Source organism: Trematomus bernacchii, unplaced genomic scaffold (genome assembly GCF_902827165.1).
Source record: "Trematomus bernacchii unplaced genomic scaffold, fTreBer1.1, whole genome shotgun sequence".
NCBI lineage: Eukaryota > Metazoa > Chordata > Actinopteri > Perciformes > Nototheniidae > Trematomus > Trematomus bernacchii.
Window position 1 is genome coordinate 4,482,850 of NW_022987609.1, and position 26,940 is coordinate 4,509,789.

At 40.5% G+C, this 26,940-nt stretch overlaps 1 protein-coding gene across 19 annotated transcripts in view; it reads left to right on the plus strand.

Annotated features, from left to right (window-relative positions):
• Positions 1-26,940, plus strand: part of rap1gap (RAP1 GTPase activating protein) — a 47,422-nt gene that overhangs the window by 18,367 nt on the left and 2,115 nt on the right. For 2 of the 19 annotated variants that reach the window (XM_034131818.1, XM_034131805.1), the window contains exons 3-23: positions 6,932-7,025; positions 11,479-11,514; positions 12,656-12,703; positions 13,167-13,205; positions 13,350-13,538; positions 15,115-15,218; positions 15,709-15,787; positions 15,885-15,938; positions 16,933-17,016; positions 17,937-18,037; positions 18,209-18,338; positions 19,824-19,979; positions 20,057-20,128; positions 20,246-20,332; positions 20,417-20,557; positions 21,751-21,882; positions 25,193-25,302; positions 25,431-25,547; positions 25,735-25,870; positions 26,508-26,625; positions 26,815-26,894. In XM_034131818.1, the coding sequence (XP_033987709.1) occupies positions 6,932-7,025; positions 11,479-11,514; positions 12,656-12,703; positions 13,167-13,205; positions 13,350-13,538; positions 15,115-15,218; positions 15,709-15,787; positions 15,885-15,938; positions 16,933-17,016; positions 17,937-18,037; positions 18,209-18,338; positions 19,824-19,979; positions 20,057-20,128; positions 20,246-20,332; positions 20,417-20,557; positions 21,751-21,882; positions 25,193-25,302; positions 25,431-25,547; positions 25,735-25,870; positions 26,508-26,625; positions 26,815-26,894 (2,107 nt within the window). Of the gene's footprint in view, positions 1-3,771; positions 3,833-4,081; positions 4,298-6,931; positions 7,026-9,441; positions 9,888-9,910; positions 10,556-11,368; positions 11,425-11,478; positions 11,515-11,559; positions 11,645-11,678; positions 11,753-12,655; positions 12,704-13,166; positions 13,206-13,349; positions 13,539-15,114; positions 15,219-15,708; positions 15,788-15,884; positions 15,939-16,932; positions 17,017-17,936; positions 18,038-18,208; positions 18,339-19,823; positions 19,980-20,056; positions 20,129-20,245; positions 20,333-20,416; positions 20,558-21,750; positions 21,883-24,176; positions 24,255-25,192; positions 25,303-25,430; positions 25,548-25,687; positions 25,871-26,507; positions 26,626-26,814; positions 26,895-26,940 lie in introns of those variants that run through there. The other 17 variants (XM_034131807.1, XM_034131809.1, XM_034131810.1 and 14 more) reach the window with 17 other exon arrangements.

Sequence of the window (26,940 nt, forward strand, 5' to 3'; positions counted from 1 at the left end):
GACAGGAACTTCTGAACAGGATTTAATATCTGACTTTTTATATGAAAGGACTTTTAGAGGGAAAGTTCCCTGGGGAAAAAACTGCTTCTCAGACTTATCTGCTCTTTGAATTTAGTCCAATATTTGCATTTGTCCGATTGTGGCAGGGGTGACTTTTAGAGCTATCGGACAAAAAGGCCCAGAAGGTTTTGCAAATTCCAAAACAGATTGGGGAAAGTCCTGGTTTAGGCTTTGTTTAACTTCCCTTTCAGACACAAAATAAGTAAAAAAAAAAAGCTGACTAAGATGTTTGTATAAAATGTTAGGTTACATTTAACTTAGTTTATTTATAAAGCTGAACTTTTATCAAAAAATAACTTGTTTTTGATTGGAAATCCCATCTTTCTTGATCCGTTTCATCTAGAAGAAAATATGTTGAGGCTCATTGTGAAGCCACACACACATGACAAGTAACTCATACAGTATAAGCACCGTTCAGAGAAATGGTTTCACACCAGAGACATTCATCTTCCCATTTATTTGAGTGCTTCAGGTCAGACTGAGGGGGTAGGGAAGGATGACCCTGAAAACAGGCCTATTCCAAGGTCTATTTGTGTGGTAATTTATTGCACATTGCTCCTCGTGTCTCTGGCTGTTGGAGGACTGATGGAAGGCGAGGCAGCAGGTGTTTCTACTTCATGGTGAATGAAAACATCTTAACAGGGAGGTTGGTCCCTAATATCTACACTCTTCAGTGTCGTTGCCGTAATATATGATGACACAGGGGAAACGAGATCAGTGAGCAGCACAGCTGGATGTGATGATGTCTGACCTCTGAAGCACACTTGGAGGTGTGCTTGTTAAATGATTTGTGTTTGGGGATTGCTTATAAATGTATTTGTCAAACATCAGAAGGTTCAGTAGACCAGGTTGAAGCTGATAAGGAAGGTATTAGATTCATATGACTTAGAAAGAGAGCATCAGAACAATCCATTTGAATTCATTCAGATGGAGAATTTAACAGATTTTAAGCCAGTGTGTTTATAGGGATGCCAATGTTAGTCAGGCGGTTCTAAACTTCAGCTAGCTTTGTAGTACAGTCTCACAAAGCTGCCAGCATAACATTTAAAATGCAATAACTCCAGGTCTACTTTTTTAAAACAGTGGTTATTTTATTTAAATTATATTAAAGATATAATTTTAACATTTCCTAATAAATAAAAAAAAATTGACCTTGGTTTTATATTATGTGTTTATATACTATTCCCATATTGTTATTACATTTTTCAAAAAAAATCTTTAATTTTAATCAAGGTAATGGTATTGTCGTATCCACATTTTGTTGGCGTCAGCGTTTGTGTTTACGATGCACTTTTTAGATCAGGGGCGTTTTTTTGGTTTATTTTAACTGTATGAAGGATTGTGGTAATACGCCTGGATCTTAAGTAATCATAGAAACAAACTGAGGAAATGTGAATAGCTGCCAAACAGTCTGCTTACATGATGCATTTAAGAAGATGGGGTGATATACTCAGCATGTACAACATTTACTCTATTTACTGTTTACTTTGTGCCTCTGTTGTCACTACCTAACAGGATCTACTGTGAGAAAACAAGGTCATAGTTAACGTCATCATGGACATGCCTACTTTGCATATCTGCTTAACAAGCCCCCTAATGCTCTAGCCCAATTTCTCAGTTTAAAACAAGACATACAAAATAAACACTGCATGATTATCAACGCAGTCACAATCACAGTCACAGTGGGGTTTAGGCGTACTGCAGAGAAATCATGGAGCAGTTGGCTCTCCTATTTGGCAGTTGGCTCTCCTATTTTGCCTTGCAAACAAACTGTGGGGCTGATTAACTCAACAAATTTGTTTACCAGCGACTGGAGGCGGGTTTGAGCAAATCTAAAAACAGCAGAGGAATCATCAGACCTCCAACATCCAACATTGTCCTGCAAAAGCAAGGACAAATATGATAGACTTATGTCTTGGGTCAGAGATTATAGCAATGACTCAAAATATGTATGTGTATATATAATATCTAGGTAGTAATCGTAATACAGGGAAATTCTTTATCAATATTTATCATGGGTACATTTTTATGTCATACAAGTGAATAGGACAGTCTTTCATTTCTGAGAAAAAAACATTATTTTATCTATTTCATTATTTTATCTGTGAATCAATTAAGTTGAAAGTAAAGACATTAAATTCTGCTACAATGTTTAGACCTTCATGTAATTAACATCGTAACATGAATACAGTGATGTAGGCTGACTGCTGGCATCACATCCCACTAACATCCGGCTTTTTCTCCCCCCTGAGGTCCACCACCACTAATTCGATCTCCACCTGTGGGAGGTGCTCAATGGTAGTGCATAAATAACCATTCATTCATATTTCAGACAGCGGGCCATCTTTCCTGCAGCAGACCTCTGACATGTTGCAGAGTATAATGTGTCTGTGATTGGACGCCGAAACCTTTAACTGCCAATTGGGGTCACTGGCTGGTCACACACACCCTCCCATACACACATCGTAAAGATTACATTCTTAGCTGCTGGCTTGCTTTTTTTGTTCAGCACACGTTTAAATCATTGTTATCTATATGAAGTTGAATATGTTTAAAGACAAATGAACACACATTTCAAGTTTTATTAGAATTAACAACAAGAAAAGCTGAAATAATGACAAATTCTTGATTTTTGCTTGTTAATTCTAATATAACTTGGCTTGTTTAAGGTCAGGTCTTTGAGTTTGGATTGTAAAACCTGAAGGTGAGAGAGGAAATGATCAGTAGTGTTGCACATCTCGGAGGATAAGGTGTGGGGGTAGGAGATTGGAGAGAACACAGGCTATTTCAGAAAGCTAATGGGACGGGAATCCCTGAGATTTGCTGTGGGAAGCTGAAAATGGACATTGGAGCTGGGGGGATACTCTCAATTTAAAACCAATTCTCTTCACAGGAAATCCAAATAAAGCTCAACAATGCTCAGGTTTTTCTCCTTGTTCTGCTATTATTTGTTATTTTCGTCAACATAAAGGAGTGTTTAGTCTTCAGTGAGGTCTGACTCTACCAGTCTAAATAAATGTGGCTTTGATTTGATAGTAACCCGCTGCAATGGTCCATGTGAAATATCACTCAACACGCAACATCGGCCTGTCCTTTAATGTGTTCTTATGTGTTATGTTTACTGTTGACATCTCTTAACCTTTCCACTCTTGGTCCTGAGCTCTTCCCTAAAAAATGACCCGCATATGACATCATTGCTCAAGGAGATTATTGTCCCACAACAGCATGAAGTCTCTACAAATAACGAGTTTTAGTCCATTGATTTGAATGGATTATTTGTTTTCTTTATCATAATACACAACACTTAATGGTGCTCAGTATTAGGACTGAGCTGTAATCCCTTGTTATCTCTTCATGTCTGACACATCAATACCAGGAAAAGGCAGTATTGGTGACATTAGTCAGCGGATAGTAGCTTCATGGAGGAAATGCAAATGTTCGCTGGGGATTGAATCAGAGTCACTAATTAAAAACCTTTCCACACACACTCACCCTGTAAAATGAGCATCAAGGTGGTAACAACTCCTTCTGAGCTTAATGTTGAACATAATTACCTTGTTCACGTCACATCATAATGAATTTCAATTTTGGTGTTATTTTTTATTTTTTTGCTGATGTGGTTGCCACAGCAACAGCCCAGGCTGAGGCAGTGTGGGGATTGAAGTCAACCCCCAATACCCTAATCATTCCCTGCTCTCCTTTCTCTTTAAGCGGCAGACTTCAGTCGTCCCCTACACAGATAAAAGGGGGGAGGGTCTCCAGCTTTGAAGGGGTAAGGACTAGGTGTTATTGGTTGGGGGTGGGTGCACAGTTTAGAGTGAGGGATTCTTTTTGGACCACATCATGCGCGCGTGTGTGTGTGTGTGTGTGTGTGTGTGTGTGAGCTCCAGAGCAGACAAAGAGGGTGGAGATGGAGGAAGTGACAACTCAAGAGCGCATATGTGTGTGTGAGAGACTGAGTGGGAGGAGAGAGGGAAAGTGAGGGAGGAGAATCAGGGGCAGAGAGGATGCTCAGTGGGAGTGTGTGACACTAAAGAGCTGAGAGTGAGGCCAGCAGGTGAACGGCTGATGGAAAGCAAGTGAGCTGACTGGAGCCGGACAGAGAGGAGGAGGGAGACAGATATAAGTGTAAAAGAGAGGGAGGGAGCTTTACTAGAGCAGGAGCGTAGACAGTGAGTCATCTGCCAGAGTGCTGGTCACTGTCCGGACTTCCCAGCGAGCGCCCAGCTGACACTGTGTGAGTAACTTTGCTGCTGCGCTCCTGCAGGACATCAGGCAGTCAGATTACACGCCGTGACATCCTGACACGGCTGATTTCTGTGTATCAACGCTAACCAGCTGGGGTTGTGTTATGTAATTTGTTTTGGTGTTGTGATGAAGCTGAGGCTTAGTGATGCAAACTGATCTGCAGCAGGGTCTTATGTTTTAATGCCACGCAGAACAGGCAGGCGAGTGTGAAGAGACGGTGTGTAATGTGTGTGTGTGTGTGTGTGTGTGTGTGTGTGTGTGTGTGGCACAACATGGGATGAAGAATGAGTTTGTGTAGGACTAGGCAGGATATTTCTTCTTTCACTTTCACTCTTATGTGTGTTTGATGCTGCCAGAGTTGAACATAGCTATTATATCTGACATATCACCTATTTATATGAGGCTATAGTTGTAATGTACTGTGTGTATGCATAACACACTGTGACTTTAGACAAGCAGATGCATATAAACAATAATTATCTCTATTTTGGAAAACATCTATCTTAAAACCAACTGTTAGGCTGCTACAGTTAGTAATGAAAACATTTTCTTTCACATGTGTATGTGTGTATGTGTGTGTGTGTTTGTGTGTGTGTTAGTGTGTGTGTGCGCTTGTGTGTATGTGTCCATCTATTGTGCATCAGTTCTAATTAAGAGTTGAGGGCAGCTGATGCCCTATCGTATCCTGATCTCCCATGGGAGAGCTGCTGCTGGGCTTATATAGCCTCTTTCATGTGTATTGAGCCTGCTGTGAAAAGGTTAATATTCACCATTGTTCCAGCTTTATTTTGGTGATAAAGGACTATTATTGATTGAAAATGGACTTATTGTGTAACAGCAGAGAGCGATGTGTGTTAATGATTCACTCTCTCTCTCTTCCTTACCTGTATTTGACTCTGAGTACACTCTGTGTGTGAACAGATCTCTATCTCGGTCACTGTCCCTCCTGAATGACGGTCTTATATTCATCCTCAGCAGCCGGCCAGCACAGCTCCATAGATTCCCTCATGTAACTAATTTCTGTTTCAGCACCGGCAGCTTCACTATCTACTTGAAAAAAAAAGATTTGTTTTTCGAAGGCCAAGAGAATATTGTCTCATTTAGTGTAGAGATGCACGACATGGATTTTTTTTTCAGCCGATAATGGATTATTATGTGCTCGTCATGGCCAATACAGATAGTTAATTACCTGTTGTTTACCTACATTTGACGGTAATAAAAACACAATTGTTGTGAGGAAAGATTGATGATTTAATATTCAACAGATCTGACCTAACCATATCCAACTGACATCACTATTGTTAGCAACAAAAAAAAGAGCATTTTGCCAAAGAATTCAAATGAAATGTCAATGTTTATTGTCGGATAGAAAATCAACATTAAAGGTGCACACCTCCATCTTTTGTATCTGATTGTAACGATGCTTGTTTAGCCAATGAAATCAATTTGTATTACAGATCGATAATATATATTGTTTTTTTTTGTATATAATACAATTATTGGACCAATGCAAACCTGAGCCACAACTTCCCATATCAATATCATGCATTGAGTCATTGAATGATATTTCGCTGCCTGTGGAGAATGGTGCATTTTGACCAGTGCCTAACACACCATCATAAAAGATGATATAAGAGATATTATACATATTTTATAGTGGCTGGTGTAATCTGACACACACACAGCAATATACATTTTTCACTCTGCATTATCTCTGCATACATGAGCATTTCAGATCCACTTTCACACCGATCGATCACTGTGTGTATGAAATAGATAGAATTATTCAGACAAATTGAAAGCCTGCTGTGAAAACTGTCTAGCTGTCAGTGTCAATAAGGAGGGAGCATATTCAGCGGGGGGAATCGACCAGTGATCCTGTCGGGATAAAGCCACCACGGATCCGATATAACATTTAGAGAAAGGAAGCATGACTGTATTGCCAAGTTGTATGTGCTACTGTCCTGAGTTTAAAGAAGAGAGATGCTCTATTTGAATAAAGGGGGAACTCTGGGTATGGTGTCCCTAGATCCCTCAAGTGTTTGTGAACAGCAGCTGCACTAAAACATTGAAGCATTTTGAAAAATGAACACAATGTGGTATCTTTTGGAAATGACTTTTTGTGTGTCAGACTTGTGTATGATCCTATGACAATAATTGTTTTTAGACATTTTAGACTTACAATGAATAACTTTAGGGGTAAGGAAACCATCTGGGCATGTATATATGTATGCATATTCTACAAAACTGATTATTCCCAGCAGTTAAATGATGCAGTTCTTGAATTAATTCATAGAGGTCTTTTGCAGATTGTGTTCTCTGTTTTTTACAGTGCTATAAATAAGAAGTCTTATTTTGCATGTCTGAAATGTCAGCCGAAGTCAGATTTTAACATTTTATTGCTTTCACGAGATATAAATACAACAAACTGATAATGGATCAGTAAAATAGAAGATAATTCATATAAACAGATATATTTGTGAATAATTACAAGCCCCCTCAGTCTCTGGGATTGAGCCCATTGTACAAATCAGCAACATTTCCTGAGGCTTTACCTTTCGTTGTCCTCTTGCCTGACTGACCTTTTCTGACTCAATGTTCTTTTTCAAACGTCTCATTGTAGGAAACAAGATGGGAGTGACCCCCGAATTTCTGCAACACTAGAGCCCCAGCTGTTCCAGCCTACACTCCCATACACCAGCTCTCCATTCCACAAGGTAGGAGGAGACCTTGGGGGGGTTACACTTTGACCCCTGACCTTATCTGATGGACCCCTGTGTGACCCTTCCCTCTGTGATCTCTGTTTGTCATGTTGTCTCCACACCTGCCTCTGTCTGGATACTCTTGCTCGGTGTTCAGTCACTTTTAATCACTCTGATTTAGTGCGTGCAGCTTTGATTTTTTATTCTTGTCTTCTTTTGTTTAACTTGTTAAATTAGACTGCACAAAGCTTTGTGTCTGGGATAATAATGTTCGCCTGATTTAATCAAAACTGATTTATTTTTAGCATGTAATTGTCAGCTTCATGACGTCAATTTCTCTATCCAATCTATTTCATAAAAGCAAACAAAATATAGCCTGTCTGAGTAATTGTCATTTTTTAATCAAAAGACAAACTTCTTCACTCCCACCACCAAGGAGGATGTGTCACCAAATGGGAAACTCAGTAATGTTTAATCACTCTTTGTGTGGTTCTCTATTGTTATTAAGATATGTGTGCCAATTACCTAGTTTAACTTCAGTCGTTGTTTCAAATAATGAACACTTTTTGCATTCTTTTTACAAAGGTGAGCCCAAAATAATCCAATATCTTTTATTCCAAAGTAGTTTACGGTCATTTAATGCCCTGACCTTGGTTGGATTTCCTGCAAAAAGGTGTAAAAGTCCACTTTAAATATACATTTGTTTAAACATTTAAGAATCAGCTTAGCTTGATCTGTTTACTTCCTCGTACTGTTGTCTTTCCTCATTCGCTTTGATGAGGAATATGACATGTTGGTGATACAAAATAAAGGGCAGAATGTGAGGCTATCATTTTAATACGTCTATTCAGATTGTCACAATACATGTCTTTTTTGCTGTCAGAATCTTCATGCCCACATTTTAGTAAGTCTTAATCATTGTAATAAGCCACAGGGATATTTTGGGACCTGTACAAAGCTGATGGGGCTTACCTTTCTCCCAATCTGACTTGATCTGAGTAGAGCAGCGGGAGTGGGAAGAGAAAGGGATTATAGGGGAATTTGTCGGTTGGGACTTTGTAAAAAGTCACTCCTGATCCCTGCAGCACACACCATCTGTAGGTGACACAAGTTACAATTAGTCAGCCGTGAGGAGAGCATTCTTGAGACTTCTGTTTGTCTACAGATTGCATGTAATGGCAGCAAGATACTGTATGTACACCGATGACTGTATTCAAAACTTGGCTCAAAGTATTTCTCCCATTTGTCTTCACTGAAGGAGAAACAGAAGATTTGTTTTGAAATTTGACAGACATAAAACATTTGTGTCCATACACTCAAGGGTGTCATCAGTTAAAATGCATTTCTATTTCACATGTGATGCATAGTGCGATGTCCTGTCGTATTACAAGGCCTGAGTGTGGCAAGACTCAGAGGGGAGTACCACTTTAATCAGAGCCCTGCAAAGACCAGGTCAATCTGCAATTAACCCAACCGGGTCTTTCGGTCACCGCCTAATGAAGTACATTAACTCAAGGGCTGAAAAATATCTACTAAAATATCTGAGAACACCCATCACTGTCTGTAAACTGTTACATTTGACCCTTATGCTGTGCATCTCTTAAAGACATCATGCATTGCTCACTCAAAATAGTTATACTTTTTCAGAGTTTGCTTCACAGTTACAGATCACAAACCAAGGTGATCACTACAAATGTATCACAATGCAAGACCTCAGATGCTAATCCAGTTTCTTAAAGCAACACCCTTAGAGCAACAGCTTCAGGACACACGAACATACCCACACACTGTCCAGTGGTCGTGGACAGTGTTGTCTCTCCATATACTGTATATCTTAGTGTTACCATACAATCTGATTTGTTACACCAATCAGAGCCCCTAAATCCTTCTGATATTCTTTACTGACGAGCCAAGTTATAATGAGCTCTGTGACGATGCACACAGGAGAAAGGAGAGTAAGTCTTGCACATTTAATTTGCCTCTTGTTATAATGACAAGCCTATTAGCTCTCATAATGAAAGCACTTACACCTGCACCGCCGCTAAGCGCTAACCAGGCTTCCACAACTCCTCGACTGGTTATCTCTGCAAAATGTTGTTTCTGCTTAAATGAGGTTTCTTTATTTTGATGTATCACAACTTAGTTTCCAATGCAGTTTGCATGTTTTTTTAAATAGATTTTAAGAGTTCTGTGTCCTTTACTCAAACTCCTTTAACATTATTTTGTTCACAGATAGCTATAATTTCTAATAACACATTATTGTATATGTTGTTGCATCTAGTGTAGTGGGTCTGCTGTGAACAGGAGATTGTTTGAGGACATGTCTGTGAGAGTAGAAGAGACTCTTCTTGTTGCCACCTGTCAGCCTGAATCAAGATAGTGTCAGTGATAAAGACTGACGTGGAAGATATGTGTTTTGGATTTATTCCAGCAATGCTGCACAGTGACAAAGAGGGATGAGCTAAGGAACAGACACCTACTGTCAGTCAGAGGATTACTGCTTGACACTTCAAGCAGCAGTAGCAGCAGTTGCCTTTGCATGCAACCTGAGACATACACCTGCTGATAATGTTGTATGTTTGAGCACACGCTGAGAGGGCCTGTGGATCTTGTCTTCGACTTCGTCTGATCCGTCTCTTTGTCAGTCATGGCTACAGTCAGCGGGGATGCTACCTTTGCTGTCGCAGTGGGACACTCTCAACTGTCCACTATCTGACAAAGACACAGCAGTCAGAAGGCGACTTTCATTCAAACCTGTTGAAGTCTAGAAACATCATTTGAAGCTGCAGGACACCCGTGTGAGAAATGGCTGACAGTCATGAAACCCACTTCAATGCTCCATTGGTGACAAAGGCACGCTGGATAAAACCCGGCAATGTAAGTATCTTTACTTGAGAAACATGCAGGATGAAATCATCTCTAGATAGTACACTTTATAAGGAACTAGTCAGTCTTTTCAGCAGAGGCTTGAACAACAGCCTCTCCAAGAGAAATGCAAATGCAGAACCTGACAGTTCATGACGTCACAGTTTTTTTAAATATACGTTTGTTGGGGAACATTTCTAGCTCTATTATCGGGTGTCTCTTCTTTTGGGCTGTATGTCATGACACATTTTTTTATGGCTAAAGCTGTCCATAGGAAATAGGGTTCTTATCTTCTGTTGTTGTAGTCTCTGGTTAATGCTTTCAGAGCTGGGTTTATTTACTTTCAGGGATCGTGGCTGACTATTGTTTGCACATGGTGGAGGACTTTACTCATACTGAAAGCTACGACAAGATTGCTCTGCACATATACTGTTTGACTTTGTCAGGCTTTACTGGCTGAGCCTTTCAGCTGTCACTTTATTACTCCAGACGTTTCCATGGACTGTTGTAATTTACCATTTTCTGCACAGTCGTCATGCTCAACTGATGCGTGCAAGTGTGGTGCATGAAAGCTTTGACGGACTTTACACAAACAGCTGTGATTGGGATCAAAAGAAGTAGGCAGGTGTACACACATGACTGTGTAATGTGGGACAAACCACAAGGGAAGGCATGCTCAGGTAATATGGTCATTAATTAATAAAGAATTGTCTCTGAACTTTGGCGATGTGTCAAAACTGACAATAAAGTGTGTGCTTTTCCAACTTTACATAACCTACTGTTGTGTAAAGTGATGGGACAAAAGTTTTCCCGAATGACGATGTTCGATATTTGACCGCTAAGAAGTTATTGAGCAATTGACAATAATACTTTTTGTAGGGGGTCCTGGACACCGTGGCCTCTTTTTAGCAGCTCAAAAAACATAGTTTACACTGTATATCCCCTTGCTATGTCGTGACTTTGACTAATTTCATATAAATTGCTGATAAGCGTGAACTTGAACAGATGTTTCCAATACAAATTACTTCTGTTTGGGCTCTCATAGATTCGGCTTAATTACAATGTATTTTCATGTTTTCCATATCTATAATGAGTGTTGAGTACTTTTATTAACGCAGCTCTATCCTTCCTAAACGCCAAATAAGTCTGTTTGGATTCCTGTCTTTGGAGTTTTTAACCTTGATGAAGTCAAACACGGAGTTAGATCTCTATGGGGGCTTATAGACCCCCAGCATGTCATGTCACTGTAACAAACAGCACATTTCTTTGTGTGTTATCATATAGAATATGTATAACTCATTATACATGACATATTACCTTATTTGGTGTAAAAACAATGATTAATGGCCATTTCATGTCATAGTTATAAAATGTCATAGCCCAGTTTGTGAGAAACTAAAGAGTTTCCATTTCAATATTTGTCTAAATATAAGGACGTATTGAGGTCAGAAAGAAAACATAAACATATATATTATTTTTGTATTATTTTACAGCCATGGGATATGTTGAACTTTCGCAATCAGACTCACTGCAGTAAAAATAAAACACTGTGAGTACACAACAAAGAAACTCAAAACCTTTCATCTCACTCTCCTCTCCCCAGACCCCAGATTTATTTGAAATGATTGAAAAGATGCAGGTAAGATGACGCGTTGATCTCCGTATTTTGTCTCGGCTTCCTCAGCTGCACTCACCAAGCAACTAACCAGCGAGTGTGTCTCTTCCTAATCCTGCAGCACTTTGGCCTTCTCCTCGGCTGCAACACTTGTGTAAATGAGAAGGAAATCAAGTCTGCTGGTTTCTGAGGATATTTGACAGATCATTATATGTGTTTCCCAGCTGTTAACATCCTGTTTGTAACACTGGCTGACAGCGCTGTAAGCTTATTATCTCACCTTAAAAACTGTCTCCTTTTCACTGACACCTCTGAAAAGGATGTTCATTTTAATCATGTGATCCCAAACACATTAGGCTTAGAGTATTATGATGGATTTATGTACACTCATACATGTTAAGTGTAGCAATTTAATGCATCACTACACATGTCATTCTTTACAAAACATTTCTATTCATAAGAGTCATAATAGCTTTCTGCAGCCACATCTTTCATGTCTGGGAGTGTCTGTTGAGATAACAACATATTTCATAAAGAAATATCCCTCTTCAGCGGGGTGTTTGATGCAGTACTGTGTTTTTTCCACTGCCAGAAAATATATTGTTGTGATGTATTGTCTTCTGTGAAGCCAGGCGCCCTGATTTAGTATCACTGCAACCATTTTTTCTCCCACGTTGTTACTCTCTTTCACACATACACTCCGGTCCAGTGGTGTGTCAGAGTTATAGTGTCACTTAGCTCAGCATCCTTTTTAATCCATGGGGTCTTATTACCACACTTCCTCTCTTTGCTAACAGACGTTTCAGACTCTCCCAAATGCCTGCTCTAAAGCACCCTTTATCTTTCCCTATCTGTCTGCTTTCTGTGTGTGTAATGGAACTCTTTCTGTATCCTTCCATCTGTTCCTCTCCGAGTTTGCTTGGTTGCCTGCTGCGTATAACCCTTGGGAAAACTGTGTCGTTATGTAATCACGTTGATACTTTTTTTTGGTTTGTTTTTGTGGTATTGTAGTACATGATTATATAACTTGTTTTGTTCGTCTAATCAACGACAAGTGTTTGTATTTAGAAATCTGCGTAGACTCAATGCAAAACCAGCCGCTGTGTTAATGACTGAGCGTGACCCTTTTCTCTTTCTGGGTTTCTTATCTCGCCCTCTCTTGTAGGGCAACAGGATGGATGAGCAGAGATGCACCTTTTCTCCCCAACTCAAGGTACGGCTCTCCATTTAGAGACACGATTTCATTCACATGATGCAGGCATTGTCTCACGACCGCTCCGCAATATCTTTCTCTGCCAGACAGGCTGATTACTTCAGCAGACAGTATTCATAATGCAGTGCAATGCTCTCAAGCCTTGCCATCATTGTTATACCTACATGGCTTTCAGAATCATATATCCTCTGATGCCATGCTCTGCAGACAGAAATGGTGAATTCTTTAGCAGCAAAGAATTTGACAGGATATGACATATGAGGTTATACAATATTCAAAACAGCAATGTGCAAAATGATGGAAATCAAGCAATGCATTTACACTGTTGTTGCAAAACTGCATTGGACTCATTTTCATTGCATAGCAGTTATGCAATAACTCTGAACCAGGGGCCTCTGGGATTATATTGTTGTTATTTGTATTCTTTTATGACGGAACAACATTTTTTGAATTTGTTTTTCAGACTGAGGAGGACTACATTCCATACCCCAGTGTCCATGAGGTAGGGTGATGATGTGCAGCAGGTGCACTTTTTACCATTTGTGCTAGTTTATCACTGAAGCATAAGCTAACTTTCAAAAGTGTCCTAACATGACTTTCACATTAACACCCTATTCTTTTTCAACACTTTTGCCTTTTGTGGCAGGTGTTAGGCAGAAAAAGCCCCTTTCCTCTCATCCTGCTGCCTCAGTTTGGGGGTTACTGGATTGAAGGGACTAACCATGAGATGAGCGACGCAGAAACAGAACCGCCGCCACCTCTTTCCCCGAACACCCGCACCAAGCTGGAGTGTAACACAACAGCTATGATCTACCGGAAACACTTCCTGGGCAAGGTCAGCCGCTTTGTCATAACACAGAGAGAGATTGCTTTTAACAGAATGTACCATTTTTCCTTTCTTTCTTTTCTTTGGCATATTGAAAAAGCAAACAATGAACTGAAAAAACAGTATTTGTGACAATGTAAGCAAGCTTAAAGACAACCTGTTACACAATTAGAAACAAAAACAATAGAAAACAAAGGCTATGCATAACATATATAAAATATTCAGCCTTGTTAGATCCCATCTTAGTTTGTACATCTTCATCTTGTCCCTGCTTTTATTAGATTTTTATTTTCAAGATTTCTTATTCAAAATAAATTACATAACAATCCACACTCATCCCCATGCAATCACCTGCTGTTTTAAAAAATATATAAAAATACAGCCAATTTGAATAATTACTATAATGATATTGTGTTAGCTTTCTTTATAATAGCATGGGGTTGTAATTATGACTTGGCACCACGGACGTCAGAGAGATAATAAAGGTATATAACCACAATTATATATATACATATATATATATATATACATATATATACACACGTTTATATCAAAATGTTTGCTCGGACATGGATGATCACATGCTAATGTAATATGTTACATTATCAGACCCCTTCCAGCCTGTGTAAGTTCACAGAGCAATGAGGCCCTATTATGATTGTTGGTGTTAAGGGGCGGGACATCTCTAAGTTGTTGACCAATCACAACACAGCCGGCCAGCTAACCAATCAGAGCAGTCTGGGCTCTGGTTTCAGACAGAAGATAAAGCACTTTTTGTCACAGTAGAGGCACAAAACACAAACATGAACCTGAACATAAGCATAACAGGGCCTCTTTAACACATTGCGCATATAAATAGTTTACAGCATGCAATATTAGTGAAGTCCAAAACATCTCAGGGAAGAGACATTATGAAGTACAGCAAATACAGCCGAAGATACTGCACAACTCAGAAACTGCTTGAATGAGTCGCGCAAATGATGTTAAATATGGACCCTGAACCCTATGACATTTGATTTTCTGACTTAGCTCATAGTTTTTCTTGAATATGATTTTAATGTTTGCAATTAAGCAATTAATTATAATGAAAGGAACATACAATAGCCTTGTTTATTTAGCAATTAAGTCAGCTATGCAACTTTTGGTGTGATCTAACACTACCTTTGAAGTGATTTAACTGAAGTCATACTCACATCGGCTGTCTTTATAACAGCTTCCTTCCTCATCAAATGAGCCTCATAAATCTCATAGAATATTTCATAGTCAATTTCACTTTGTGCTCATTATAGTAATGAAACGAAGAAGCTAATCCCAGTTGAATAAACCACCATCAGCGAGAAGCCTCTCTGCACCTCATACAATGTTGCTAATGAAGATGCATAAGGCTCTGCCACCTGTTCTTACACTCGCATAATATGAACACATTTGATCTGCCTGTAGGAGAACAACAGAAGAAGAAAAGGGACTAAGATTGGAAGGATATGGGTTATGATTGGAGTGCATGCACATGTTTCATGCAACTGTGTGTGTGTCTGTTTATGACTGATACTGTACTAATGGCCGTATCCTTGTACTGTGCCCTCAGGAGCACTTTAATTACTATTCAGTGGACAGTGCCCTCGGACATCTGGTGTTCTCTGTAAAGTACGATGTGATTGGTGACCAGGAACATCTCCGTCTAATGCTCAGGTAATGCTCATTATGCAAACATAGTGGAGTTTAAGTGTGCTTAATTTACATAGGAATATCTTTATTTCTGTATCCTGCACATCTGCAACTCAAGTAATTATTGTGTAAGCTAAAACAAAATGTCAGCACTTTAGCAATCAACAGGTAATGCATGCAGATTACTACACTTTCTTGTTTCTAAATGGTCCATATTGACTCGATAAACACATCCTCCCATCACGGGTGTTTTCATAAGAGTCATAAAGCAAGGGAGAGTGACAACAGCACTTATATATCCACAGCAGAGTAACAGATGGACTATTTAGGCCAGGAAGTGGGTGGAGATGGAGGGAGGGAGGGGGGGAGGGGGGGAGAAGGCAAAGAGAGGCGAGGGTGAGAAAGTGTGATGGATCATACCGGATCATCTCTTTCCCATCTGATAGCTTCTGAGAAATGTTGCATCACATTTTATGGCTTTGAAACCACGGTAATTGTTTTATGCCTTCACCAGGAGCAAGTTGAAAACCTACCATGATGTGATTCCCATTTCCTGTCTGACAGAGTTTCCCAATGTGGTGCAAATGGCCAAGGTAAAAAGAGATGTTTATGTTATGCAGAGATTGATGTTCTGTGATAGCATCGAACTGCACTCTAACATTGGTCCCTTTTTTTTTTCTTTTATCCAAGCTTGTCTGTGAAGACGTCAACGTGGACCGTTTTTTCCCTGTCCTTTATCCAAAAGTAAGATGTGGTTTGATTTGTATAGTTTCATCTGCTTTGCATGTCCTGTCCAGTTCTACACATCTGATGATTTAAAGCAGGGGTGTCAAACTCAAGGCCCGGGGGCCAAATCCGGCCCGCGACTTCATTTTATGTGGCCCCACAAGAGCTTGCAAAGAATATAATACGTTTATTATACGGTTACACGCTACTTTACAGTATATCTATATATGTTCCTTTTAATTAATTTCTTATTTTATAGTTATTTATCATTTTTTCTTGTTATCTTTGATTTATTCTTAATTTTATTAATCTGTGTGAATCTGTGCTGTCCTGTTTTTCAATCTTACCCTGTTGCTGTTAAACTACTGAATTTCCCCACAGGGATTAATAAAGGTCCATCTTATCTTATCTTACAGAAGCAGGTTGCCCATAAACTATATGTCCCACAATGCATCTCATTTTGTGACATGCGCACTGAAGAGACTTGCAATTATTTGCCCTAGACTTCTGCTTTCAGACGTGGTTAATTACGAAGTTATTACCCTATCCAATAAAAATCCAATGCAGAGGCAATAATGTAATATAATACATTATTTCATATATATTATGTATTTATATATGTATATTTATATAGTTACAACCGGCCCTTTGAGTGCAACCATAATGCTAATGTGGCCCACGATGAAATTGAGTTTGACACCCCTGATTTAAAGGATTGGGATGAAATGTTTCCTTTCTGTCCTAAAGAAAGAAGGAATGTACGTAAAATAAAAGGAAAATGCCAACCTAATTTATACCTAACTCAGACGGCTAAAGCGTCATGTGATCTTTAAATAAAATGTTCGATACATTTTTGCACAAAAGAGGATTCAGTGGGTTTTGTTAATCCATACTTAATGAAAAGCTACAGAAAGAAAACTCTATTAAAGTGTTCATATTACAGTAGCACCGGACATTCTTAAAAACAGTGACCCTTTCATGTTTCTTGTTTTAACTGTCTTCATTTCTTCAGGCTTCAAGACTTATTGTCACCTTTGATGAACATGTGCTAAGCAACAATTTCAAGTTTGGAGTCATTTATCAAAAGTTTGGACAGGTAAGCTACAATTTGGATGTAAACTGAAAACATTTGTATTTGACTGTGCATGAATCCTTAATATTAATTGAATTCAGTCTTTGAAAATTGAGAATGTACTATACATTGTTATTTTTAATTATAGCTTTTAGTCCAGCCCAGTAACTGTGGCTGTCATCAACACTCCCTTTCATTTCCTGAGGCAATCACAGCCCTATTGTTTACTTTGTGTGTGTTGGGGGAGGGGGGGGGCATATGACCTATTGAATCCTTTTCCGTGGGCACCTTTGAATCGAGACCTCGGTGTGTAGAGATCTTCACCAGTGATTCCTTGAAGCCTGCAGTTGTTTAAATACATGGTTAAACACATTGTTAGTGAGCCAAGGGCCATCTCACAAAGCCAGCGAGGGCCCTCTGCTCATCCTTCCGGACATTTGCTATTCAGTAGGGGTACTAAGTGGAGAAAAGCATGATGGTTAAGTAGGCACATAGTGAACGGGAAACACAGCAGAATAGGCAAGAGCAGCTTCCTCTCAGGTTTGTTTGTGTTGAAACAAGCTTTTGTTGTCTCATCACCCATCCACTTGCTCTCAATAGATAATCAACTGTCAGTCACAGCTCATCATAAAGAAGAAGCTTTCCAAAAGCCCATCTTTAAACCCTCTGCCATACACACTGTTGTCATTGATCCGAAATGCAAATGCAGTGTGTTTGAATAAGAGAGCAAACACACCTTACATAAAATAGTCCTTGTGCAATTTCTGGCACTACAATATGCAAATCTTACCTCTTGTGATCAGTTTTAATTTAGCTTCTCAGACATAATTGTTGTTTTTATTGCACGCTAAGATTGTAGCATACATTACACATCATTCCCGTCACTGCTGCTGAAATCATTTTGTCCTCTGAGCCTTGATGTTGATGAGTTTTACTGCTTACAGACGACAGAGGAAGATGTGTTTAGCAACAGTGAAGAGAGTCCTGCCTTTGTAGAATTCCTGGAGTTTCTAGGAGAGAAAATTGAGCTGCACAACTTTAAAGGGTAAGGATCTATCGCTGGCTTAAAGGCACATTATATACTCTACTATACACTTCACAACATGGTGCCAACCGCAATTTACATGATATAATGCTCACGGCATGATGGTCATGGACATGGTAATGCAGCGATGGTGGAGAATATCTTGTTAGACATGCTTCTGTGTTCTTGCAGTTTCCGTGGGGGGTTAGACGTGACTCACGGGCAGACAGGCACCGAATCCATCTACTGCAACTACCGCAGCAAAGAGGTCATGTTCCATGTGTCCACAAAGCTGCCCTACACAGATGGGGACACCCAGCAGGTACTGTAATACAATACTAACACACCTTTTATGATTTACTGCAAGCAGTCAGACAGGTTCCCTCTAGAGCCATATTTTGCATGTACCTCCCTGCAGCATATATTAACCAAAAGAAAAACCCTGGTAGTAAAAATGAATCACTTTAAATGGATGCTTTAACGTTTGCATTTGTCAGCAGCACTCCTCCCTCTCAGGGTTTAAAGCACCGAGTCCTCCTCTGTCTCTGCCTCACATATTCACACTAACACTGATTAATTAGCCGAAGCTCTAACACCATTTGCTAAACGTGTTTGTACAAACACAGATGAGTCAAGGTCTATACATTCAGCCTCCCTAGTGGTAGTGGGTGTTGCATTGGCAGCTCCTTAGAGCCAATCAGGATTTGTTCAGGCTGACAGGAGAAACAGCACTCCCTGGTGGAGTCATTTCATCTTCTTTTTTAAAGGAGAGGTGTCATGGCCATTTCCACTGATCATAATTCCATTGTTGAGGTATACTAAAATAGATTAATACTGTGCATTTTTCCAAACTCACATTGGTTTCTCATACAGCATCTCTGTAAACTACGTGTATTCACTGAATTTCACTCTCTGCCTTTAACGGCTCGTTGTAGCTCCCAAAGCTCCAGCCCCCACCCTCCCTGTGAGCACAGTGTGCTCTGATTGGTCGGGACGTTGTGAATCGCGCTGAGCTCCGTGGAGGTGTTGCTTCCTTGTTTAGGATACATAGCGAAACACAGCCAAACTCATCCTGAGCACACACAAAGTCACAGCCGAAGTAAAAACAATAAGTGTGGCTTGATATTGAGTAAGAAAAAGGTTGATAAACGCTGTGAGAATGGGTCTGCAGAGAGAATTTCGCCGCGATCCCAACTGTCTGTTATCAGCCTGCAGCCAGGGAGGAGAAATCAGCTGAGCTGCCTGCTCCCTGCACACAGATGTGTGTGAGGAAGTCCGTGGATTGGTCAATTTGGACCAATCAGCGGGGGCTTAACGTAACGGCTCCGCGGACGTAACGTAACGGCTCCACGGATTGGTCCATTTCGTTCCAGGTACGGCTTGACATCATGCCGTACCCGGAAGAATCAAATGGACAATGACGTATCTCCAACGAGGCGTTTTGGGGAGGTATTTTCTGTGTTAGAGTTTTACTCGCTACAGGGTGTACTTTGAGGGTTTTGACTCGGCACACCGTTTACATGCATAAAAACCTTCATAACACACAAGGGTAATAACCGGAAAAGCATGACACCTTTCCTTTAAAACAAGCTTTGTGTTGTTATACAGTAGAAGTTAAAATAGTGTTATTTGAATAAAAAAAGGCTTTATTAACAACTGGAAAGTGTCTTTTACTTATCGTTTTCCCAATTCAATTACAGGAAGAATGAAACCTGTCCTCATAATTATGTCTTTCTTTGTTCATGTCTTGCATTGTTTATTGACCAATATTTACATATATCAAAAAATAATTGCCTTTGTTTTGCAGTTGCAGAGAAAGCGACACATAGGGAACGACATTGTGGCCATATTATTTCAAGATGAAAACACTCCGTTTGTTCCGGATATGATCGCCTCCAACTTTCTGCACGGCTACATGGTGGTCCAAGTGGTCAACCCCTGCTCCGACAATGTCCTCTACAAGGTGACTTATTCCCCTCACTATTTAGCAGATTTCACCTTCTAAGATAAATGCTTGATTCAACTTCACTTAACTCCTAGGTGTCAGTGACGGCGCGGGATGATGTACCTTTCTTCGGCCCGGCTCTACCGAACCCTGCTATTTTTAAGAAAGTAAGAGAAAACAAAGCTTGTGACTTAAACTACTGCATCCCGAGCCAGTGCACTTTCCACTTCATCATTTGGTTTCAAACATGATGTCTTTTTTCTTTGTTACTATTTTCTTTCCAGGGCCCTGAATTCCAGGAATTCCTTTTTACTAAGCTCATCAATGCAGAGTATGCCTGTTACAAAGCTGAGAAGTTTGCCAAATTAGAGGTGAGTTGTTGAAAAGCCTTTAAAACATTTCTGTCATTTTCCAAATATGTATTTAATTTGCCTCTTTGTGTTTGTGTGTGTGAGGAGCGAACAAGGTCGGCCTTGTTAGAGACTCTTTATGAGGAGATCCATGTGAACAGCCAGGCCATGATGGGTGTCGGAGGAGACGACGACAAACTGGAAAACGGGGGTGCAGGAGGAGGGGGCTTCTTCGAGTCCTTCAAGGTAACTGAAGAGGCCGCAGCGAAGGCCGGAGCTTCAGACTGACTGCTTCACGAAAACAGCGCGAACAAAACAATTATCATAAAGTTCTTTGCATTATCAAAGTCCTGTGTTATCATTTAAAATCTACAACTTAAGCAAAGACTAAGATATGAAAACTATTATTTACAGAGAGCTTGAATTTATCAGACTTATTGTTTGACTTTCTACAAATGAAGTCTGGAAACAACTAGCCTAGACAGAATAATCCATTATACTATATCCATATATTGGTTTATACAGTTTAAATCAAATGACATAAATTGGGTTATTTAGCATCCCTATTTCCAGTCTTTATGCTCAGATAAGAAAACCTGCTGCTGGCTTTAGCCTTATATAATAATGGAGTGATTATAAACGTCTCATCTAACTCACTTGAAGAAGTACAACTCCCAAAATGTCAAAATATACTTTAACTGTCATTATAAGACTTTTAGATCATTGTTACTGCACACGAATCATAAATAATTGGAAAATACAGTATTACTATTAACCACAAGCTGTCCAATGTTTCTTCTCTGGCAGTCTCTTAGGATTGTCCTTTTCTTTTTTGCAAAGTTGGGTCTATCAATCTTCCTGAATCATTTGAATACAAAACTCTGCTGCTTCTACCTGCTGGAACACACCACTTCTTCTTCCCAGCTTTTCTCCCTCATGCCTCCTTTCTGTGTTGTGCTGCTTTTCTTTCTGCATGCTCCAGTGTTCAATCACTAGTCCCTTATTTGTATGATTCTGTCATCTTTGTATGTCATCAAATATAGGCCAATGGATAGATGTTTCTTCACCATCAGATGCCTTCACTCTGTTCCATGCCTTCAGAGAGGTGCAGTGGGCTTTAAAACCTCTGGCTGTGTTTAAACTCAGTATGGTCGGTCATCTGTGAGCCACTTGGTCCTCCTTCCCCTCTCTTCTCTTACCACCTTTCTAACATAGTGACTCATCTGAACCCCCCCTTCGGGCTTTAAAGCTTAGCACTGTTCTCTGTCGCTTCCTTGTCTGTTGGGATTAGCATCAGGCCGGCGCTCTGCCTGTAGCGGTCAGTGTTCAGGGAACGCCGCGAGGCTCCTCTCGGCCCGTAGCGCCGTACAGCGATGCTGAAGGGTCACAGTGGTCAGCGCCCTCTGAATGTATCTCCTCCTCCTCGTCTCTCTCCGTAGCGGGTGATCCGCAGCAGAAGCCAGTCTATGGATGCCGTGGGTCTTACTTTCAAGAAGCCGCACACATTCTCCACTAGCTTCAGCAGCAGCTTTAACCACGAGCCCGCAGAGAGCCCCAAATTCCCAGGGATAGTAAGTACAGCCCCCCCTCCTCCTGGTACTGAGTGAGGCGAGTCTCGCTGCCTCTTCCTACCCTCCAGCAGTTCTACTAGAGTTCATGCCCCCTCCTCCCTCACTTGCCTGCTGCACTCATTTCTCACAGAGAAGAGCTCAAGTGGAGCACTTAAACTTGGCTCTCACTTGGCAACGGTTGCACATTGTCTGCACTACGAGATGGACTGACTCATAGACTTGAATGCTTCTAGGACACAAGGTGAATTTCTCCCTGGGGGGAAAGCTGCTTCCAATACTCGTGTGTGTGTGTGTGTGTGTGTGTGTGTGTGTGTGTGTGTGTGTGTGTGTGTGTGTGGTGTGTGTGTGTGTGGTGTGTGTGTGTGTGTGTGTGTGTGTGTGTGTGTGTGTGGGTGTGTGTGTGTGTGTGTGTGGTGTGTGTGTGTGTGTGTGTGTGTGTGTGTGTGTGTGTGTGTGTGTGTGTGTGTGTGTGTGTGTGTGTGTGTGTGTGTGTTGTGTGTGTGTGTGTGTGTGTGTGTGTGTGTGTGTGTGTGTGTGTGTGTGTGTGTGTGTGTGTGTGTGTGTGTGTGTGTGTGTGTGTGTGTGTGTCAAATCAAATCAGGTTTTATTTATATAGCACATTTAAAAGCGATTTTTGGTCGAGCCAAAGTGCTGTACATGTAATAAAAACACATTACTACAAATCACAATAAACGACAATAAATTACAACAGATATATCTTAAAAACAAAATAAAAATAAAACACACGGAAAAGTCAGGAGTCGTGCTCCGCTCTAACTAGAAAGCCAGAGAGAAGAAGTGTGTTTTTAGTTTTGATTTAAAAACCCCTAGGGTCTGGGCCGACCTCACATGGAGGGGCAGAGTGTTCCAGAGCCTAGGGCCCGCTGCTGCGAAGGCTCGGTGCCCTCTGGTTTTGAGCCTGGTCTTGGGCACTACCAGCAGCAGCTGGTCAGCAGACCTTAAAGCTCTGGCTGGGGTGTAGCGCTGGAGGAGTTCAGCTATATAGGCCGGAGCCAGCCCATTTAGTGCTTTAAAAACAAATAAAAGGATTTTAAAATCAATTCTGAACCGAACTGGAAGCCAGTGTAGTGAGGCCAGAATAGGGGTGATGTGGTCATGCTTTTTGTGGCCAGTCAGCAAACGTGCAGCAGCGTTTTGGACTAGCTGTAAGCGTTTAATTGAGGCCTGGTCCATACCCACATACAGAGCGTTACAATAGTCCAGTCTCGAGGTTACAAAGGCGTTAATAACCCTTTCTAAGTCATTAAAAGATAAATACGACTTGGTTTTGGCCAATAGTCTTATTTTAAAAAAGCAGGATTTTACTACGGTGCTGACCTGCTTGTCGAATTTAAAAGTGCTAGTGAAGGTCACTCCAAGGTTCATGACCGAGGGGAGGATGTTTTTTTTTATTTTTGTGTGTGTGTGTGTGTGTGTGTGTGTGTGTGTGTGTGTGTGTGTGTGTGTGTGTGTGTGTGTGTGTGTGTGTGTGTGTGTGTGTGTGTGTGTGTGTGTGTGTGTGTGTGTGTGTGTGTGTGTGTGTGTGTGTGTGTGTGTGTGTGTGTGTGTGTTCATTTACTGTATGTTGACTTTATTTGTTATTATGCTTATGAACTAATTATTGTTTCCATCATCCAGGGGTAAGAATTGTGTACCCAAATGGCCACTTTCATATCATTGTCTGTAAACACTGTCAACAGCTTTTTTATGTATTATTTAGTTATATATCCTATATGTATATATTGTACAATGTGAGTGTCTGAATGTATACTTTTTTAATGAAACTTCTCTGATGATGTATGGAAGTAAGAATTATTAAGATAGCCTTCAAAAATACCTAACCATTATCAATAACCAACAATTGATTTGAATGTATCTAACTCGAGCTTGCTTTTAGTACATAATAGTCCTGCTGTGCATATATGTATAACATGTGTGTCCTCTGCTGTTTTTATCTCCTCTTCATCATCCTTCCTGCAGGCACATGGCTCACACGATTGACTCATCACTTTTCTCTTCCATTCAGGCATGCCTGTGTCGAGCCAAAATGTCCCTTTTTGTATTCTCCAATTAACCAGTACACTGTATTTTGTTTATGACAGACTGCATGAATTCTCATATATATTTGTATTTACTCATGTTTTCTCTCCCCACCCCTTTTGTCATCTGTCCTCATCTCGTCTCTCTCTCTCTCTCTCTCTCTCTCTCTCTCTCTCTCTCTCTCTCTCTCTCTCTCTCTCTCTCTCTCTCTCTCTCTCTCTCTCTCTCTCCTCTCCTCTCCCTTTGTTGCTCAGTCATTGCTTGTCCCAGGCAAAAGTCCCAGTAAATATGGACGTCGAGGCAGTGCCATAGGGATAGGAACAGTAGAAGAGGTTCATGTCTTATTCTAACTACTCTCTAACAACTCCTTTCTCCTCTTTGCTCCTTCCCTTTGTTTGCATGGCTCAACTGCATCAACACACTTTCCTGTTTGCATTTCAGCACTCTATTTAACATTCATTGTGTGTCACAGATGGGATGTTTATTTTAACAAAAGCAAATATAGACATTTTCCTTCCCATTTTCCCATTGGGTAATTGGTTTCTTAAATACAAATATATTGGGATCTCATTTGACACAATTATCTAGAAATCCTTCAAAGCAGTCAGAGTTAAGCAGCTCTGCTTAAGACTTCAAATGGTCTACACTCCCTACTGACTTATATTGTAGATGTTCTTCTATTCTCACTTTCCTATCTGCTTTATTATATATGCATTATATATGCACCTTCTGTAGTCGTGGGACTATTCTGAATTTTCATTTCTGTATGCTTAATTTCCGATTTGTATAAATATGATGAATATTAATTAATGAATCACCCCCTTAAAGATATATTATAACAATAACCCTCCCCATGCTCTTTGAAGCCACATTAAGTTAAAAGGTTTTTCAAGATCTGATTTTAAGAGCTTTAAAGGGAGATTTTGAATGAACAAAGCAGTCGCTGAGAAAGCATATATAGTGGTATGCCCTGGAGCCTTTAAACCCATCTTTCATCTATGGCATTAGTTTGCCCTGCACTGACTGAAAGACTGGAACCGGGGCTTGACACTAAGTCATTAAGTGCATATTTGACCTATTTTTTAAGTATAAACTTGAAGGGTGCAAAGATACCTTTTCTCCAAATTAGTACAATTATAGTGACATTTGAAATAACTCCCATCAGTTATGTTTACATAGAAATATCAGCTCTGTGGATACATGTAATATTAACCAAAGATATTCTAGATATTAGACGTTTTCTGACAGCTTTTTTTCTCTCCCTCTACAGTCTTTGATAATACCGGGGAAAAGCCCTACCAGGAAAAAGTCCGGCCCCTTCAGCTCCAGGCGAAGTAGTGCCATCGGTATTGAAAACATTCAAGAGGTCCATGAGAAGAGGTAAGGAAATACTGCTGTGCATTGCTGCTACCTCTACAACATGTTGCATTATGTACCTCTTACTGTGTGTCTAAAGCCTTGTAATTGCTAACTAAAGTTCATAATCTACTTCCTACTATGAACAACAGAGAGATCTCCCTCAATACCCAGAAGACCCCTGACAGCGGTCACGTCTCTCAAGATCCCAAATCTGACAACTCGTCCAATCAGAGCTCCCCCGAGGCGCTCACCAGCACCAAGAACAGGTGTGCATTATCAGTTACAGCCGTATCACAGGGTTATGATGATGTTAGATTTCACACCTTGTGTCAGACCTGTATTTGTGGAGCCGGCGGGTATTTCTCAGCTGTGGCAGCAAGTTGAATGACTGTGTCCTATACATAAGATAAAATCAGGTGTGGCTGTGCTGGAGCGTGATAACCCAGGGTGTAGTTCTCTTCTCGGTGGCAGGGCCCAATCCATCCCCGAGGGTCACGACCTCTCCCGCTCCTCCTCCAATGCTAGCAGCTTCGCCAGTGTGGTGGAGGAGAACGAGACAGAGGCCACTGAGGACTATGACACGGGCATGGTGAGTGATGCGTTCAGCCTGAATGAAAACAAGACAAGTGCATATTTCAGAATCAGATTTCATACAACAGCAGGGAAATTAACATTGTAACAGCAAATGGACAGTGTGGATGAAAGGCAAAATTAAAATGAGTTGCTTTACATATTAAATAAAGAGGCAAGCACACATTAATCAAATAAGTAAGCATCCAAGTTATCAATTTTGTCAGTTGGTTACTTTATAAGTTCTTCTTCTTTCTAAATCATGAGAGTATTTCACAAGACAGATATTATGTGAAGAAAATCTGCCTTTTCTCCCCCCCCCCACCCAGTGCTTATTATGGGATTTATAAGATCACAAAGCGCCTGAAGGAAAATAAACCAATTTGAGCCGAGGAGTCTCTAATGCAGCTTTATTGCTGCCTGTGAACAAGATTCTGTTAGTTCATGTCAAATCCCCCCCCCCCCCCCCCCCCCCCCCATACATTATTGAACATTTTAGCTGTATATTTAGATACTTTGTTGAAAACAGTGGAGCCAAAATCAAGCTTTTCATTATCTGTCTCTTGCACCACTGTCAGGATATAGTGACAGTTTCAAAAGATATATAAAAAAAATGATATATTTTTATAAATGCATTTTCTGCTGCGTCTCTCCAGGAGAGTCTGTCGTCTGCCGGGACGCCACACAAGCGAGACTCGTTGAACTACAGCACCTGGCTGGAGGACAGCGCCAGCAGCACCAGCACCAACACTACCAGCCGAGGCAGCTCCCCAGGTGAGACAGGAGCACGTCCAGCATACTAAACAAATATTCAACACCTAAAACACATAAGAGTCTCAGGAGGTTTCAAAAAACATGTCAACTTAAAAAAAGCTCTTGTTATCTCTGAATATTTATGGATAACTGATTTTAAAATCAATCTGTGATGGACATGTGTTCACTCCACTGTTGACCATCCTTCAGGGCCCGGTAAACCTGAGCGAGGGAAGGGGACAGACGTCCGCATCAAACTGGAACGACCACACGATCATCAGTCCTCATCGGTGAGTGAACCACACCCTGGATTCAACTGAAATATACACTTCTCTA